Below are 14,817 nucleotides of genomic sequence, written 5' to 3' on the forward strand. Positions count from 1 at the left end.
TCAAGAAACAAAATGCAACTCTTTTTTTAATAATGAAAACTTCCCCTACGATTCTTTCTGCCCCCGGGGCTCAAGGAGTGGGCAGCACGCGGCTGGAGAGGATCTGGAGAGGGCCCAGGTCTCAAAGAGAGGAAGAAAGCCTGTCTTGCACACAACCCCGTGTGCCATCAGAGGGAAATGCAGCCTTAGCTTTCCCAGGAACAGAAGGGCTTTCTCAGAGCCCTTCCACCTCCTGCTCTGGGACTTCTTTTTTTGGACTCACGCACCCGAATGGGCCACGCCACGCAGCCCACAGCCAGCTCTCCCCAGCCATTCCAACCCTCAGATCCCCAACGCTGCAAGCAAACAGTGACATCTGTAATCGCCCGCTCATTTCAGAGCACTCGCATCCATTTGGCAGAACCAAGTCCTTCCCATTGCTATTTCTGCTTTTATTTACGAGTAAGAGAGGAAGAAAACTGGCAAAGGAAAGCTGCTGTTTGCAGCAGGAACAGCGCAACCACAACAGTTAGAGGATCCAAGGAGAAAAATAAAAGATGTATACACCCCCTATATCCTTCCTACCCGAGTCTGAGGGCACCGTGAAGGTTTCAGCAGAGCTCAGCCCCCGGAACAGAGCCCTGTGTGCCACTGGGGATGCTCGCAGCACCAAGCAGGGCTCACACAGCCCCAGCAATGCGCTGCCATCCAGGAGAAGCTCCACGTGTATTCTCCAGCACGACAAAGCCCGACGCTCTGACAGAGACAAACCCAAGCAGCAATTACGTTACCTCCAGCACAAAGACAACTTAAATACCCCTTTGTGCAGAGACACCTGCACTGCGCTGCAGGGAGCTCCTCCTGCACGGCCCTACCCGAGCGGTACAAATAACAGCACCGAGCAGCTGAATGACAGCAATAACACGACCCAGCACCTCATCTTTATCCTCAGGTATTTTCACACCGCTGCACTGTCATTAGGGGAACTGTCTGGGAAGGAATCGAGGTGGATTCGAGCAGTTCCTCCTCTCCCACTTGGCGATGCACAGCTTTCCTGCCTAAGCGATAACGCTGCTCGCTGCTCCAGCTTCATTTTGGCGGATCCCAAAGCTGAAGGCGGTTCCCCCCCCTCCACCCTTTAAGTTATCGTACAAGGAGGGGGATGCAGAACGCCACCCACTCGTTGTTCACTAATATTCTGCTTTCTACATTTTAAACCTTGCTTATTTTAACTTGGCTTTCAAGTTTATGAGACTTCAGAGAGCACTTCAATCGCGCTTCTACGCATTTCCCCACAGCAGCGATGGCAACGCCTGTTTGTCTGCCTTCCCTTAAGGAAGAATTAAATCCCTGCATCACGGGACTTCAGGATCTGGGTCTTCCCGAAATATACCAGGGAAGAAAGTCACAGAAACAGGGTTTAATGGCCTGCATCGAGCCAGCCCTCATAGTAAAGTTACTGGCAGGGAGCAGCACCATGGCACGCGGCACCGTGGGAGCTTCAGAGGAGCCAGAAGGACTCTTGGTTTTGGCTGAAGCACCAGAACAAAGGGCACTTCGATTTAGAATCTCCACCAGAAGCCCATATTGCAGCTTTGTCCTTCTCCACCGCAAAGGAGCAGATTCTGCTCGTGCTGCCAAAACCACCAGGAAACATGAAAATGCAATGAGGCATCATCTTCCATCAATAAATTCAGGGTTGCTTTTTTTTTTTTTTTTCCTGTAGAGATTCTCTCCCACCCCGGCAGCTGTATGCTAATTTCCCCTCGGCACCGCTTTATTATCACTCGGAACAGATGTTGCAGCCGCTCCAAAACGCGGAGGTGACAAAACCCATTAACCCAGCCCAGCAGCCAGGCTGGGCAGCGAGCAGCTGTGACGGGGAAGGGCTCAGCCCCATCCCAACGCGCTCCTCCGCCAAACACCAACAAGAAGACTGCAAACCCACCGGCAGGAACACCCCTTGGATGTCATCTGCAAAACATGGATGGCTCAAAGGAGATGATGTCACTCATCAACGTGGCCCAAAGCTCAGGGAAATCAGCTACAAGACCCCCCTCCCCCCTTGAGCTTCAAAACTTGGGCCCAAACGTGGATGCGATGACTTGTTGAGTGTTGGGTGCCCCACTTTGTGCATCTGCAGATGAAGTCACTCCCACCGCAGATAGATCCAGTCCCGAAAGGTTCAGCACTCCCCACGGCATTGATTCCCCCCGTGCAGCTCCTGGAGTAATTAGTGCCAGAATCTGTTTATGACCTTTGCATAAATTGTTCTTTTCTGACGGGAAAGCTGTTAAACACGTTAGCAAATATAATTAAGAGGGAAAGCGGGGGGGGGGCACAGAGATCTGGAATTAAATCTCTCTAATTAGAAATGCTTATTGTGACAACTTGGCTAAGGAAAACCCTCTGAAGCAGATCCTGCAGTTCCATTAATGCTTGCTCATTATGCCTCCCCGAGATAACCGGGCTGCCCACACGAGGGGAGCCACCTCTAACCTTTATCACTCCTAAGAAAAGCAATGAGGTGCTCCTCGGTGTGGGCGACGTGCACCCACACATGATGAGGCTGCAAAACCTTCCGAGGAGAGGGCAGAGCACAGCCTCCCTACAACCCCAGCGGCCTTTCCCAGCCTTATCGCAGCCTCATCTCTCCTCCTTCACGGCCTTTGACCGCAGTCACCGTTCATGTTGCAAGAAACGTGCTTTGCTATCAGGTGATGGGAATGTTTAACCACCCTCAGACCAAGTTCCCATCGGGGAGATGCTGGCTGCAGGACGCACAGAGGTGCCATGCAAAGCGCTGGGAAGCAGCGGTGACGGAGCCCATTTATCACATAGCAATACTTAGTATTACACAGAAAATCTGCATTGCACAGAATATTCACATGGATGCGGGGCATGCTCCTGGGCCTCCAGCTGGCTTCCCGATCAGGAGATGACCCATGCAGCGAGCTATGGGGTGAATCATGGGGATGGGCAAGACAAGCAGGGCCAAGTGCTGCAGGGCTGCTCCCCTGGGAGCGGCACCTCCTGGCACCCAGCGCTCCGACCCCACAAACCTCAGTGTCACGCTCACATTTCACACCCTGCAACTTTGCATGGGAAAATCCTCTTGGAGGAGCCCCGCTGCACGGCCAGCCCTCCTCCGGGTGCTCCCCACTGCCAGCGCTGGGGCCAGAGCTGAGCAGAATGAGCACAGAGAAGCGGGCAAGGAAAGCCCTGCTCCTCACTGGCAGCCCCAAAGAACAGCCCAAAGCTCCACAGCACAGATAGAGAAGGGGAAGCTGGGCTATAAAATCAAAGTGCAAAGGCCTTCAAAGCAACATCCTGGGTTTACTGTAGGTTTTATTTTATTTGCTGTTTAAAGGCACAATTCTCCCACAGCTCTCCAAGATGCGAGTTGTTTGTTTTCCTCCTCCTGAGGCTCACCAGCAGCTTTCTTGGAAGATCACTCTCATGCAGAAGTGCTTCCCATAAGCACATCAGGTCTCAGCAGGCACACAAGCCTGCCTCAGACGCCGGGCACATTGCTGTCCTGGGGAACCACCAGGCTGACTGGCATTTCTCAGGCTCTACCCACTCTTGCACTGCACAAATACATAATAAAGTATAAATACACAGCTATATATACACACACGATTCTCTCTCATTCCTGTTGCTTTTGTCAGAGGTGAACCCAGCCTTGGGAACGGGTGTCTACTGTAAAGCAAACCTGCAGCACCCTTGCACGAACCTAGTTGTTCCTGCAAACACTCCACGTACCTGATAAACCCAGCACAGCCAAACTGCCTTTCCTAGAAAGCAAACCAGTCTCTGAAGCATGTCTCAATTCAGAGCAGTCTGGGGATGCTCGGTGAGGGCACTGCCTGACCCCACACAGCACTGCAATGGGGTTTCCTGCACAGCATCCCCCATCTGTGAGCCCCAGAGCAAGGCTGGATGCGTGCTCAAGGCTCGGGCATTTCTTTTTCTCCCATGGGGCCAAATGCTTTTGTCATGCACATGGAGTCGAGCAGATTTCACAGACAATTCTGTGTTTGCAGCACAAACACAAATCACTTCTCCCGCTCCTCCCCTTCTCGGTCTGCTCTGCTCCCTGCCCACTCCCTTTCAAATACCAGATGTTCCATTTAGCAGTAAGCTACTATAAAACACAGCAAAAGATACGAACGCTATAAAAAGGCCAATTTACTCCCCCCTCCACCAGCGTTAAAGCACAGGGCTCGACGAGAAAGAGCAAATCTCCTCTAGAGGAACTTTTTCACCTCCCCCATTGATCAAGGCAGAGCCGGCAGCGCGAGCTGAGGTGTGAATCCCCCCCACCCCGCGGACACCACCCCGCTGTCATCGCGTCCTGCACAGCTGTCAACATCTGCATCACCGCGCCAGGTTCAACCCCAGGTCAGCTGTCAGCACGGGCTCACGCTGCTCCTGACACGGGCATACAGGGCACTGCACAATGGGAGCTGCTCCCCAGGTCCGGCAGACCTGGCAAAATCAATCCTGAGATGTCAAGTGGAGTCCCAGCAAACAAAGGCTGACTTCCAAGCGGGTCTCTACCGCAGACAACGCTCTGCTCCATCACACCACCAATGAGCCAGACCCGAAGAGCAAGTCAGGATATGAGTCAGGCTGGTGGCTTTCCAAGGAGGCGAAGGAAGACCTTCCAGCTGGATGCTGGCTGCCCAGACAGGGCAGTCCCCCGAGTTAGGAAACAACAAGAGCAGATCCCGCGTTATCTCTTGCCACCCAAGCAACAACGCGGGTCGGGAGGAAGGGAGACAATGGGAAGGCTGCAGCCTTTGTTTGGTGACGGAAGGGCTTCCAGCCATCGCATCGGGCACTTCGGGAAGGGGATGACCCCGCACACTAAGGATGTTGCAAAATGTGCTCTGCTGGGCTCTTATACAGCCCAGGAATCTCGGTGGCTGACACAGCACGCTGCGGAGACTTCTGCTATAGGTTTTTTCAGAGTGACCCGAGCCATCTGCACCCAGATTTGCCCAGTGTCTCTGATGGAGTCATTCATGCTTTTGCTAAAGCAACACCCCCTTCTGACACAAGGAAATAAATAATAAAAAAAAAAAGGCTCAGATGTCCCACTTACCCTAAGCTGAAGGGCTGCCACAGGGATACACCCCAAATGGTTACACCCTGCATAACCTTCCTGCTAACAAGGAGGAGACCCGTCAGGTTGCACTCATCCAGAATGCTCTGCATTCCCATTCCCAGAAGGAATATCAGCCGAACATTCATAGAATATAACCAGAAACAGGGAAGGTGCCTGCAGCAGCTCAACTCCTCGACAGCCCCACACCCAACAGCAAAATCACAGCTCTAGGGAGAGGTTGGCTACCCACACACAGTGCCCGTGCTCACAGGGCTCAGCAGCTGCAGGGCCACTGATAAACCCAAGCTCTATGAAACTTGTCCCCTCCTTCTACCCCTCAACAGCAACTGCTCCAGCAGCAAAGCTTTGCTGCACACATTGCTCCGTGCTCTGCTCGCTGCTTTGGCAGAGCTCAGCTCGGCCCCTTGCAGAGCACTCAGAGGGCGGAGGACGAACGCAGCCGCTCCTTGGGTTGCATCATTGGATGGAGCACAACGCTGAGCTGCAACCAAAGAAAACAGAAGGGGAGGGGGGAAAATTAAATTTAAAAAGAAAAGTCATTTTTATTAAAGACAGAGCTTCTCCAGGCTGTCCTGTTCTTGATGGGGAAACGCAACACTGGGAAAAGTACCCCTTAATTAACACTGGGTTTGAAGTTGTAAGAACTTTCATTTTTATTAGCAGCTGCCCTAAGACAGAAAGCAAGCCTTCCCCTCTCCTTATAAAAGCAACATCAGAGGGAACACAGCTTTGGATACAGCAGAACACAGGAGGAGCAGAGCACAGGTGCACGAGGGTGGGATCCAAGCAGGGAAGCTGTGTTCACTGCTGGGTTTTAAGCTTGTTTCAAGTGAAGGATCCACCTGAGGGCAAAGCCAGCATGCAGGAGGAGGAAATACTCTGCTATGCAGCTCTAGGAAGGTGCATCCATGCTCAAAATAAACAGCTAACAATGAAAACAGAGCTGTGAGATTGGCGCGTTTGAGAGACTCCTGTAGGAGGGCTCAGCTCAGAGAGAAGTATGGCAGCAGAAGGGCTCCAACTCTGCAGTGAGAAAAGGGCTGTGTCTCTTTAAGAATGGACAAAGCAGCAGATCAACAATTTGCCCTGGGGTCAGTCTGAAGCAACATTTCTGTCCCAGCCAAGAGCTGGGCTCTGTCTGGCTGCGGAGGAGCAGAAGGAAGCAAAGGCTCTGCAGCACCCACAGGCTGGCACGGTGCGGGCAGGGGGTGATGCTCGGCCCCCAGGGCTGCCCAGCCATTCCTCTCAGCCCAGTGTAACCAAGGCCCTGATGCACACCTGCCCTGGTCCAGCAAAAGCCTCAAACCCCGCAGCCTAACCCCAAACCCAAGCGCTCAGCTCAGATGCAGCCAAGCAGCTCGGTACCTCTGCTGTAGAGCAGTTTCTCCTGCAGGAACCAAACACCGAGGTGCCCGTTGCCCAGTGGTACCCCAGCCCAATGGGCCACCACCACCAGGCATGCACAAACAGAGCATTTTTTGCAGCTCATCATCACGCTGCTGGGAGAGAGGGCAGCTTCCACGCTTGGTCCCAGCTGGAAGAGCGACGGCACAGCCTGGGTTCGGGGCTTTGCGTTTTTCAAGGCGACTGTGCAAGAGCCCGCTCCTGTAGGTGTTGAAGGCGGGTATTTAACTCTCATCAATCATTCAAGAGGGGAAAAAAACATTCTCACTGCTTCTTATGCTCCTTGGCACAGCCCGCAGGATCCATCTAACACCTTCAGTCGCCTCCTGCCCCAGCAGAGCCCACAGGAGCCTTCAGCCTCGGGTCACATCATTCCTCACTGCCTCAGCCAACAGAGGAAGAGGGCATCACCTCCAGCAAGGTTTCAGGGTGCTCTGAGACGTTTGCTCCCAGCGATGCTGCAGGAGGATGGGAAGGAAAACTGCAGCGGGTTCCTATTTGCAAGGCGCTCACGAGTTCGGCCGCACAAAACAGAGCACCTTTTTTTCCAGCCCCTTTGTAAAGCTCAGCACATCCGAACGGGAAGTCAGTGAGACACAGTAAACAGTGATCTGTAATGAGGCCATTTTTTTTATAGCTGCTTTTGGAACAGAACTCGACTTCGAGAAGCGGAGAGTAAATAAAAAGCAAGGGGACCTGAGCGGGGTAAACTGGAGCGGCTACAGAGCAGCGGAGAGATGGAGAGCAGGAGGTGAGAGGGGTCATCCCCTGCCTGGGAGCACGGATACATGGTCCTATAGGGGAACCACTCTCCTACATGCAGGAACAGTGACACACTCCCAGCTCACCCAGGCTGGGTTCTGTTGGTGCCATGGCGCTGGGTACAGCCTCGGACACGGACCCTGCTCAAACAACCACTTGCCAGCTGCATTCAAGTTAGCTGCTGTCAGGACTCATTGAAGCAATTACAGCCGTGGTAGTTACAAAGCCTTCAAGCGGCACGCTGAACTCCCAAAGCCTCGTGAATAATTGCTGCACAACAGACGCTTACTCCTCCATCTTCCGCGTACCTGGGGGAAGCGTTTGCAGCAAGCCACCTGCTCCCAGTGCCACGGCAAACGACTGCCTACATCACCACTAAGTGGGACTCTGATACCAAATTATTCCCATCTTGCAGAGGACCAGCAGCCTTGCAGCTCCTGGCGGCCCAGGCAGGTGTGCGGCATCACACACCACCACGTGCTGCCAGAGCAGCCCAGCTGCGGGGCCAGTTACATTTGCTGCATCTCCATCTCGGGAGCCCTAATAAAACCTCCAGGCGCTGCAGACCGAGATGGATTATCCACAGAGAGATGTCAATATGCAACAAATAAAGAACCCTTAATGAGCTGACCACCGCTGTCAAGCTGACGTCTGTGCACACACAGATGCACCCATCAGACATGAGGTTGCTCAATTTCAAGTATCCAGGAGATTGAATCACTAAGGTTGGAAAAGATCTCTGCGATCCCCAAGCTCAGCCCCAACCCATCCCCACTGCCCACATCCCTCAGTGCCACATCTCTCATGGAGGATCAGTTTTATCCAAGGCAAATGAAAAAAAAAAAAAATCAACTAGCAATCTCCCTTAAACATGCAATAAGAAGCCTCGCCATGCTGAACCCAAGTTTAGAGTCATTTAATTTATATTTGGCCCGAGACTTGACCAAATGATGATTCAAAGCTAATTATTGATGGAAATCTCAAGCTCAGAGCTCTCCATCTCACAAAGAGAGCACAGGATGGAGAGCAGCTGCACCACACAGTGACGGGCTCTCTCTGGGGGAGAGCAGCAGGGTGCTGGGCATGGCTTCGTGTAGGAGCAGGGAGGGCGAGCTGGAGGGTGCTGCATGTGCCCACATTTGGGAATCAAGATGCCTCGCACCACTCTCAGCTGGTTGGCAAAACTGCTTAAATCGCCCCCGAAATCCAATCACTGTAACTGACACGGTGATCAATAAGTGCTGAGGGCACGCACCGCAGCCCCGCTCCCACCTCTCCAGAAACAGCCTCCACAGCAAAAGCAATTAGCAGAAATGAAGTTTTACTCCAGGCTCATCAGCAGCGGCCTCGCATCCGCCAACTCTCGGAACAGAGCGGGGTTTTAAGGCTTCTTCCTGCTCATTATGTCTCCATTGAGGTTCAGCAGCTTTGGGAGGACAAGCAAACAGGGTCACCCTGTCCTGCCAGGCACCGCCGGGGATCCCTGCCTCCTGCCTCTGGGATCCAGCAGGACAAAAGCAAGCCTGAGGTCACAGCCTCCTAGGGTTTGGCAAATAAATGAGTTCAAGGAACACAGCCCGGTGCCATGGAGTAAGGCACCGCAGCAGCATGGAGAGGGAGCACAGCGAGGAGCCGTGGGAAGGGGACACGGGGTCACCCCCTGCAGCCTCACCCACTGCAGAGCCGGACCTGTGCTCCAACCGCACCACGTCCCCGACAGCTGCAAGCAAAACCAAACCAGCAGGGATGGGGGAAGGAAAGAAAACACACGACAGCGTCTGGATCTTTGCAGGGATGGGATTTCACCTCCGGCCTTTGAAGTGGTGCTCACCTCAGGCAAAAAGCTGTTGCTCGTTACGCACCTGCACAGCCCCATTTGATTCACTCAGAAGGAGATGACAGAGCCTTGCTGGGGGGTTTCAAGGCTGGCACATGTGCCTTGTCCCCTGGCACTTCAGATAAATGAAGGAAACTCTCTGCACAAGGCAGGCAGCTGGTGACCCAGCCCAGCCCGTCAGCTTGAATGCATGTTTAGCATCCACAACCACCTCTGAGGTTCGAACACACTCTGTCTTGCACATCCCAGCCCCGGTGTCTGAACGCATCACCGCTGTTTCACCAAACTCCACACCTCCCGCAGGCTCAGCTCGGCCCACCCTGTCCGTAAAGCCAACGAAGCACTGGGGTACTGCAGGCAGAAAGCGACAGAGCACAGCTGTGAGCTCCCACCTCCACCGAGCAGCACCTGCCCTGCAGAGGCAGCACGAGCTCCTTCCCAAACTGCTGCTGGGACCTTCCCCAGGTCGCAGCCACCATCCCTAAACCCGCTCCTGTCTCCCCCCCCGGGGCGAGGATTTAAACCCAACCTAGCTTTGCAGGGCTGTAATATTTCCTTGAAAGAACAACCCCACGTTGAGCCATTCGCAGCGTGTTCTAACAAAGCTCCGCTCCCCGCACGGCTCCAGTGGGACAGTTTCTATTTGGTGACATCTGCCTGCGCAGAAGGATCAGTTTATAGCCTGGAGAGCCACAGGGAAGCCCCCAGCGCATCGGGTCGTGGTGTTCACGCTCAGCATCAGGCCTGAGCAGCTCCCAGCTGAGCTGTCCTTGGGCACCCAGCCCCAAAGCACCCTAACCCCAGCACAAGGGAGAGGCACCTGTGGGCACGCAGCGTGCTGGCACAGCACGGAGCAGAACTCGCCATCACGTTACACATTAGCTCTCAATACTTTGATAAGCAGAACATCACGTGCCCTCGCGAGCAGGAATTTTCCCCTCCCTGCTCACCGAGGGATCGCGCTGCTGCTCGGCACGGCACGCAGGGGACGGGGCTGCACGCTTTGCTGTTTGCAAGCGATCTCGTTTCCCGATTCCCGTGCAAATACACAAGCAGAGCATCTGATGCCGAAACAACCAGGGCTGGTTTGGGGTTCATCTCCACCAAAACAGGCAAACGCTGGAAACGCTTCCAAGGAACGCAATCCTAAAGCTTTACAGTTCCCCTACCTCCGAGCCAGGGTGGGAGCTGGGCGTGAGGACGGCAGGACACGGCGAGAAATGGGAACAGCGATGGGGACAGCAGGGAGCGCAGCGAGGAGTGGGAACGCGGCTGGGAGCGCCCCGAGCGCTGCGGGAAGGGGCTGCGGGGCAGCGGGACGCGGGGAGGAGCGCGGTTGTTATTTTTCATCTTCCTGGGGAAACTTTTGCTCTCAAGGTCAGTTTCCTCCCAGGGCAACGCTGGAGACCGCCGGCTCCTCCAGCGCATCAAAGCCGAATTAATGGCTCGTTAAGAGCCCGGAAAGTAATCACGCAGCCCTCACCTCGGCTCCGTTAGTTGCTTTTGTTTCCGGATGATGTAAATAAGGGGGGAGAAGTTTCCTTCTTTCCCCCCCCAGCCCGTTCCCGTGGTCCCCCCGCAGAAGCCGAGCCCCGCGGTGCGGGAGGGGAGGACAAAGCGCAGGGTCAGGGGCCGAGGGGCCGATGCGGACCCCGGCCCGAACCCGCCCCGTCCCGCGTCGACCCACGAAGTTTTGCGCGAACGACACAAAGAGCCGCGCGGGGCCCCGACCCCTCTCCCTTCCTACCTGGGACATCTGGGGCCTGAAGTTGATGTCCTTGAGGTCGATGGAGCCGGGGGAGAGGTTGTGCAGCAGCTGGCACAGCAGCACCCCGTCCCGCAGCGCCTGCGCCAGGTCGAAGACCACCGCCGAGGGCCAAACCACGCGGTGGTTGGGGGGCAAAACTTTGCAGTCGATCAACCACCGCCCGCACTGCCGCCACTCCTCCATGGCCGCGGCCCCGCTCGCTCTCGGCCTTCCTCCTTCCTCCTCCTCCTCGCTGCTCAGCGAGGGGCAGCTCCGCTCCGAGCCGCCGCGCTACGGCCCCGCTCCATCGCCGCCCGCCGCCCGGGGAAGCATCGCATCGCTCCTCCGCGCAGGAGGAAGGAGGAGGAAGAGGAGGCGGGGGACGGCGCGGAGTTTTCCGGCGGAGGGCTGCCCCTGTGCGGCCCCACAGCCGCGCTCAGCCGCTCCGCATCGCCCCGCGGACAAAGGAGCCGCCCCCGCGTAAGTTGCGCCCGCCGGGCCCTGCCCCGAGGAAAGTTGCGGGGCCCCACCTGCCCGCAGCACGGCTCGCGCTGCCGCCGCCGCACCGGGTGGGAGTTTTCTGCTCCCCCCGCACAGCCCCGCAGCCCCCGCCCCGACGGGAGGAGCTCCCGGTCCGCCCCCCCCGCCCCTTTGTCTGCGGGAGCCCCAGCCGGGCCGGGGGCGGTGCGTGCCGCCTCCGCTCCTTTTTTTCCTTTCTTTTCCTCTTTGATTTTTTTTTTCCACCTTTATTTTTCCTTTTTTTTTTTTCCTCGCTTGCCTTTCCTTTTTTTTTTATCCCCTCTCTTCCTCCTCTCCGCGTTTCCTCTCCTTTGCTCCGCACAGAGCCGCCTCTCCGTGCCGCACCCCGCTCTGCAGCCCCGACCCCCCCGCCCCGCGCAGCCCGAGCTCCCGCATCCCCCGCACACGGTCCCGCTTTGTGTGCCCGCTCCGCAGCTCGTGTTTGGGCCGCAAACACTGCACGGAGATGTTAACCCGAACAACCCTGTGTTCCTTGACTTCCAAACACAAAGACAACTCCGATCATTAATTACCGGTGTATTTATGACAAACCTCAACTCTCAGCCATTAAGTCCTTGGCAGCAAATTCTTGACAATCTCTGATTTTCACCAGTGGCATCCATCCAGCTCAGCACGGCCTCTTTTCGGATCAGCTCTGAGTTTTCTTCGGAGAAAACCTTCTCCCAAGAGTTTGCTGATCCGTTTCCATCCTGGCGATGCAGAGAGGCAGAGCCCGGGCCGGGGGAAGCAATTCACCTGGATGCCAAAATGCAGCGCTAACCTCTTCCAAATGGAGCCGAGTGGGGATGGAGAGAGAGCAACACCACCGGTATGAGCCCTCATTTCCAGGATGGGGAGGAGGATCCAGGATGTGTGCGGTGCCCGGTTCCTTGTGGCTGGGCAGGATGAGTGCAAGCACGGGGATTGAGCAGCACCGTGTGCCCCGGCCCCACAATCAGAGCTGCGCTGTGCCCCCGCTGCACTCAGCAGCACTGACTTCAGGCAGCGCTTCCCCGTGCCATGATCTCTCATTATAACTTTCCTGTTGTTGAAGCTGTTTGTTAAGGTTTTCTTGTGGAGGTGTGGAGAGGTTCATGGTGTGCTGGGCTGCCCGGTGAGCTCAGGTGCGTGGGTAGAAGACTACAGAGGAGTTTACTCCAGGTGTCTAACGAAGTCTGCTGGCAAGGGCCTGGCTTTTTGCTGCGTGGTGAGGAGCAGAGTTGGGCCTTGGGCACTTGGAACAGTCACTGCAGCCTGCGAGGGTGGTGAGGAGGGAAGTTCGCTTCTCATCCACTGGGAAAACAGTGGAGAGCAGAGATAGCAAAAAACTTAACAAAACAGCAACAAAATAAAGAATAGCAAACAATGTATGTGTCTGTGAGGCACCCAGAGGCGGACATCTCCCTCTGCTGGGGACTGGGTGCAGAGCTGCACTGACTGATGTTAGGACTTCCTCATGAGAGGAGCCGATTGAGAACTGAGGGCACGGGAAAGGTAATAGCAGAAGTAACATCGTGATATTTCCGTTCAAAAAAGTCTCCGTAATGGGGTGCAGGCGGGCAGTGAGTGCTGCAGGGGAGTCCTGAGCTGGGGGAGGGGGTGAATGGGGGGGTGTAACAAGGTGTGGAAGGGGAAGGGGGAAGGGAAGGGAAGGAAAAAGAGAAGAAAAAAGAAAAGAAAATAAAAAAAGAAAGGAGATGAGAGAGGAAGAAAAGGAGAGAGAAAGAAAAGAAAAAGAGAAAAAAGGAAAGGAGAAGAGAGAAAAAGAAAAAGGGAAAAAAGGAAAAAAAAGGAAAGAAAAAAAGGAAAAAGGAAAAATGGGGAAAAAGGAAAAATGGGGAAAAAGGAAAAAGAGGAAAAAAGGAAAAAGAGGAAAAAAGGAAAAAGAGGAAAAAAGGAAAAAGAGGAAAAAAAGGAAATAGAGGAAAAAAAGGAAATAGAGGAAAAAGAGGAAAAAGGAAAAAGAGGAAAAAGGAAAAAGGGAAAAAAAGGAAAGACTTAAATACACGGATGCGTGCAAGGAGGCGGCACTGTACTGCACAAACCCACGCACACACACCTGGGGGCGGCCGCCTTCCAGCAGCAAAGCACGAGCACGTTCTGCGCGTCCCCGAGCCCCCACCGCGCGCTGACCCCCCCCGGCCAGGAGGCTTCCAAGCCCCATCCCGTTCCCGAGGCAGCAGTGTCTGCGTGCCGCCATCGCCCCCTCCCGGACCAATCCAGCAGCGCGGCCCCCGCAGCCCCGGGCAGGGTCTGGTCCCGCCAGGCTGTGCTTCCCAGAACATTTTAGTCACCGCACTGGGATTAAGAGTTCCCCTACTTGGACAGTTTGGGGTTTGGGATACGGTTAGGGTTAGGGTTAGGGTTGGAGTTATGGTTATCTTTATGGTTAGGGTTTGGGTAATGGTTAGGTAATGCTTATGGATAGGGTTGTGGGTAGGGTTATGGTTATGGTTAGGGTTATGATTAGGATTAGGGTTAGGGTTATCTTTATGGTTAGGGTTTGGGTAATGGTTAGGTTATGGTTATGGGTAGGGTTACAGTTATGGTTTGGATTATGGTTAGGATTATGGTTATGGTTAGGGTAACAGGTTATGGTTATGGATAGGGTTACAGTTATGGTTATGGTTAGGGTTATCTTTATGGTTAGGGTTTGGGTAACAGGTTATGGTTATGTTTGGGGTTATGGATAGGGTTACAGTTACAGTTAGGGTTAGGTTATGGTTAGTGTTATGGTTTGGGTTATGGTTATCTTTATGGTTATGTTTAGGGTTAGGGTTATGGTTAGGATTAGGGTTAGGGTTATCTTTATGGTTAGGGTTTGGGTAATGGTTAGGTTATCGTTATGGATAGGGTTACTGTTACGGTTAGGGTTATGGTTAGGGGTACAGTTAGGGTTAGTGTTATGGTTAGGATTGCACTGCGTTGCATTGCAGTTTCAAGGGTGGTCATCCTGATTTAAATACAAGCGTGTTTTTGGTACAAGCGCTGGCTCTGTCTGAGCCCACCCTGGCTCATCTCCCGCTTTACCCACTCACTCCACCTGCCTGCACACCCGGCGTCCCAGCGCGGTGACGGCAGCGATCGCAGCCCTACTGCCCCGCGCTGCCCTATGGGGCAGCCATGGGGAGAACAAAGCCGACACGGGGCGAGCAGAGGAGCTGCCCCAGCGCTGCGCAGGGCTCTCGCCTCATCCCTTCCGCTGCCGCTGCTGCTTCCAGGGTTTATTTGTAGCCGGCAGGGCCCCGCTGGCAGCCGGCTCGGGGCTGTGCCGGGGTGGACGGGCAGGGGCAGCTGTCGGCTTTCGGGGCTGCAGTTCCCTGCACGTTCCCGTGCCTCGTGTGAGCGGGGGAACCGCGCACACAGCAGCACCTTCTGGAAGGGGTGGGGTATTTCAGAGGGGATCGAAGCGCCGGAAAAAAATAATGCATCTAT

General features: G+C 54.7%; 1 protein-coding gene and 1 long non-coding RNA gene across 3 annotated transcripts in view; one reads left to right on the top strand and one right to left on the bottom strand.

The window, feature by feature from the left end:
* Window positions 1-11,462, bottom strand: part of VAV2 (vav guanine nucleotide exchange factor 2) — a 102,375-nt gene extending 90,913 nt beyond the window's left edge. The window contains exon 1 of one of the 2 annotated variants that reach the window (XM_021413669.1): window positions 10,864-11,462. In XM_021413669.1, the coding sequence (XP_021269344.1) occupies window positions 10,864-11,067 (204 nt within the window). In that variant the 5' untranslated portion in view covers window positions 11,068-11,462. The remainder of the gene's footprint in view (window positions 1-10,863) is intronic. The other variant, XM_021413668.1, reaches the window with a different exon arrangement.
* On the top strand, window positions 11,217-12,423 carry LOC110406777. Its single transcript, XR_002443567.1, has 2 exons — window positions 11,217-11,343; window positions 11,996-12,423. It is a non-coding gene; the product is annotated as an uncharacterized LOC110406777 (long non-coding RNA).

Source organism: Numida meleagris, chromosome 16 (assembly GCF_002078875.1).
Source record: "Numida meleagris isolate 19003 breed g44 Domestic line chromosome 16, NumMel1.0, whole genome shotgun sequence".
NCBI classification, from domain to species: domain Eukaryota; kingdom Metazoa; phylum Chordata; class Aves; order Galliformes; family Numididae; genus Numida; species Numida meleagris.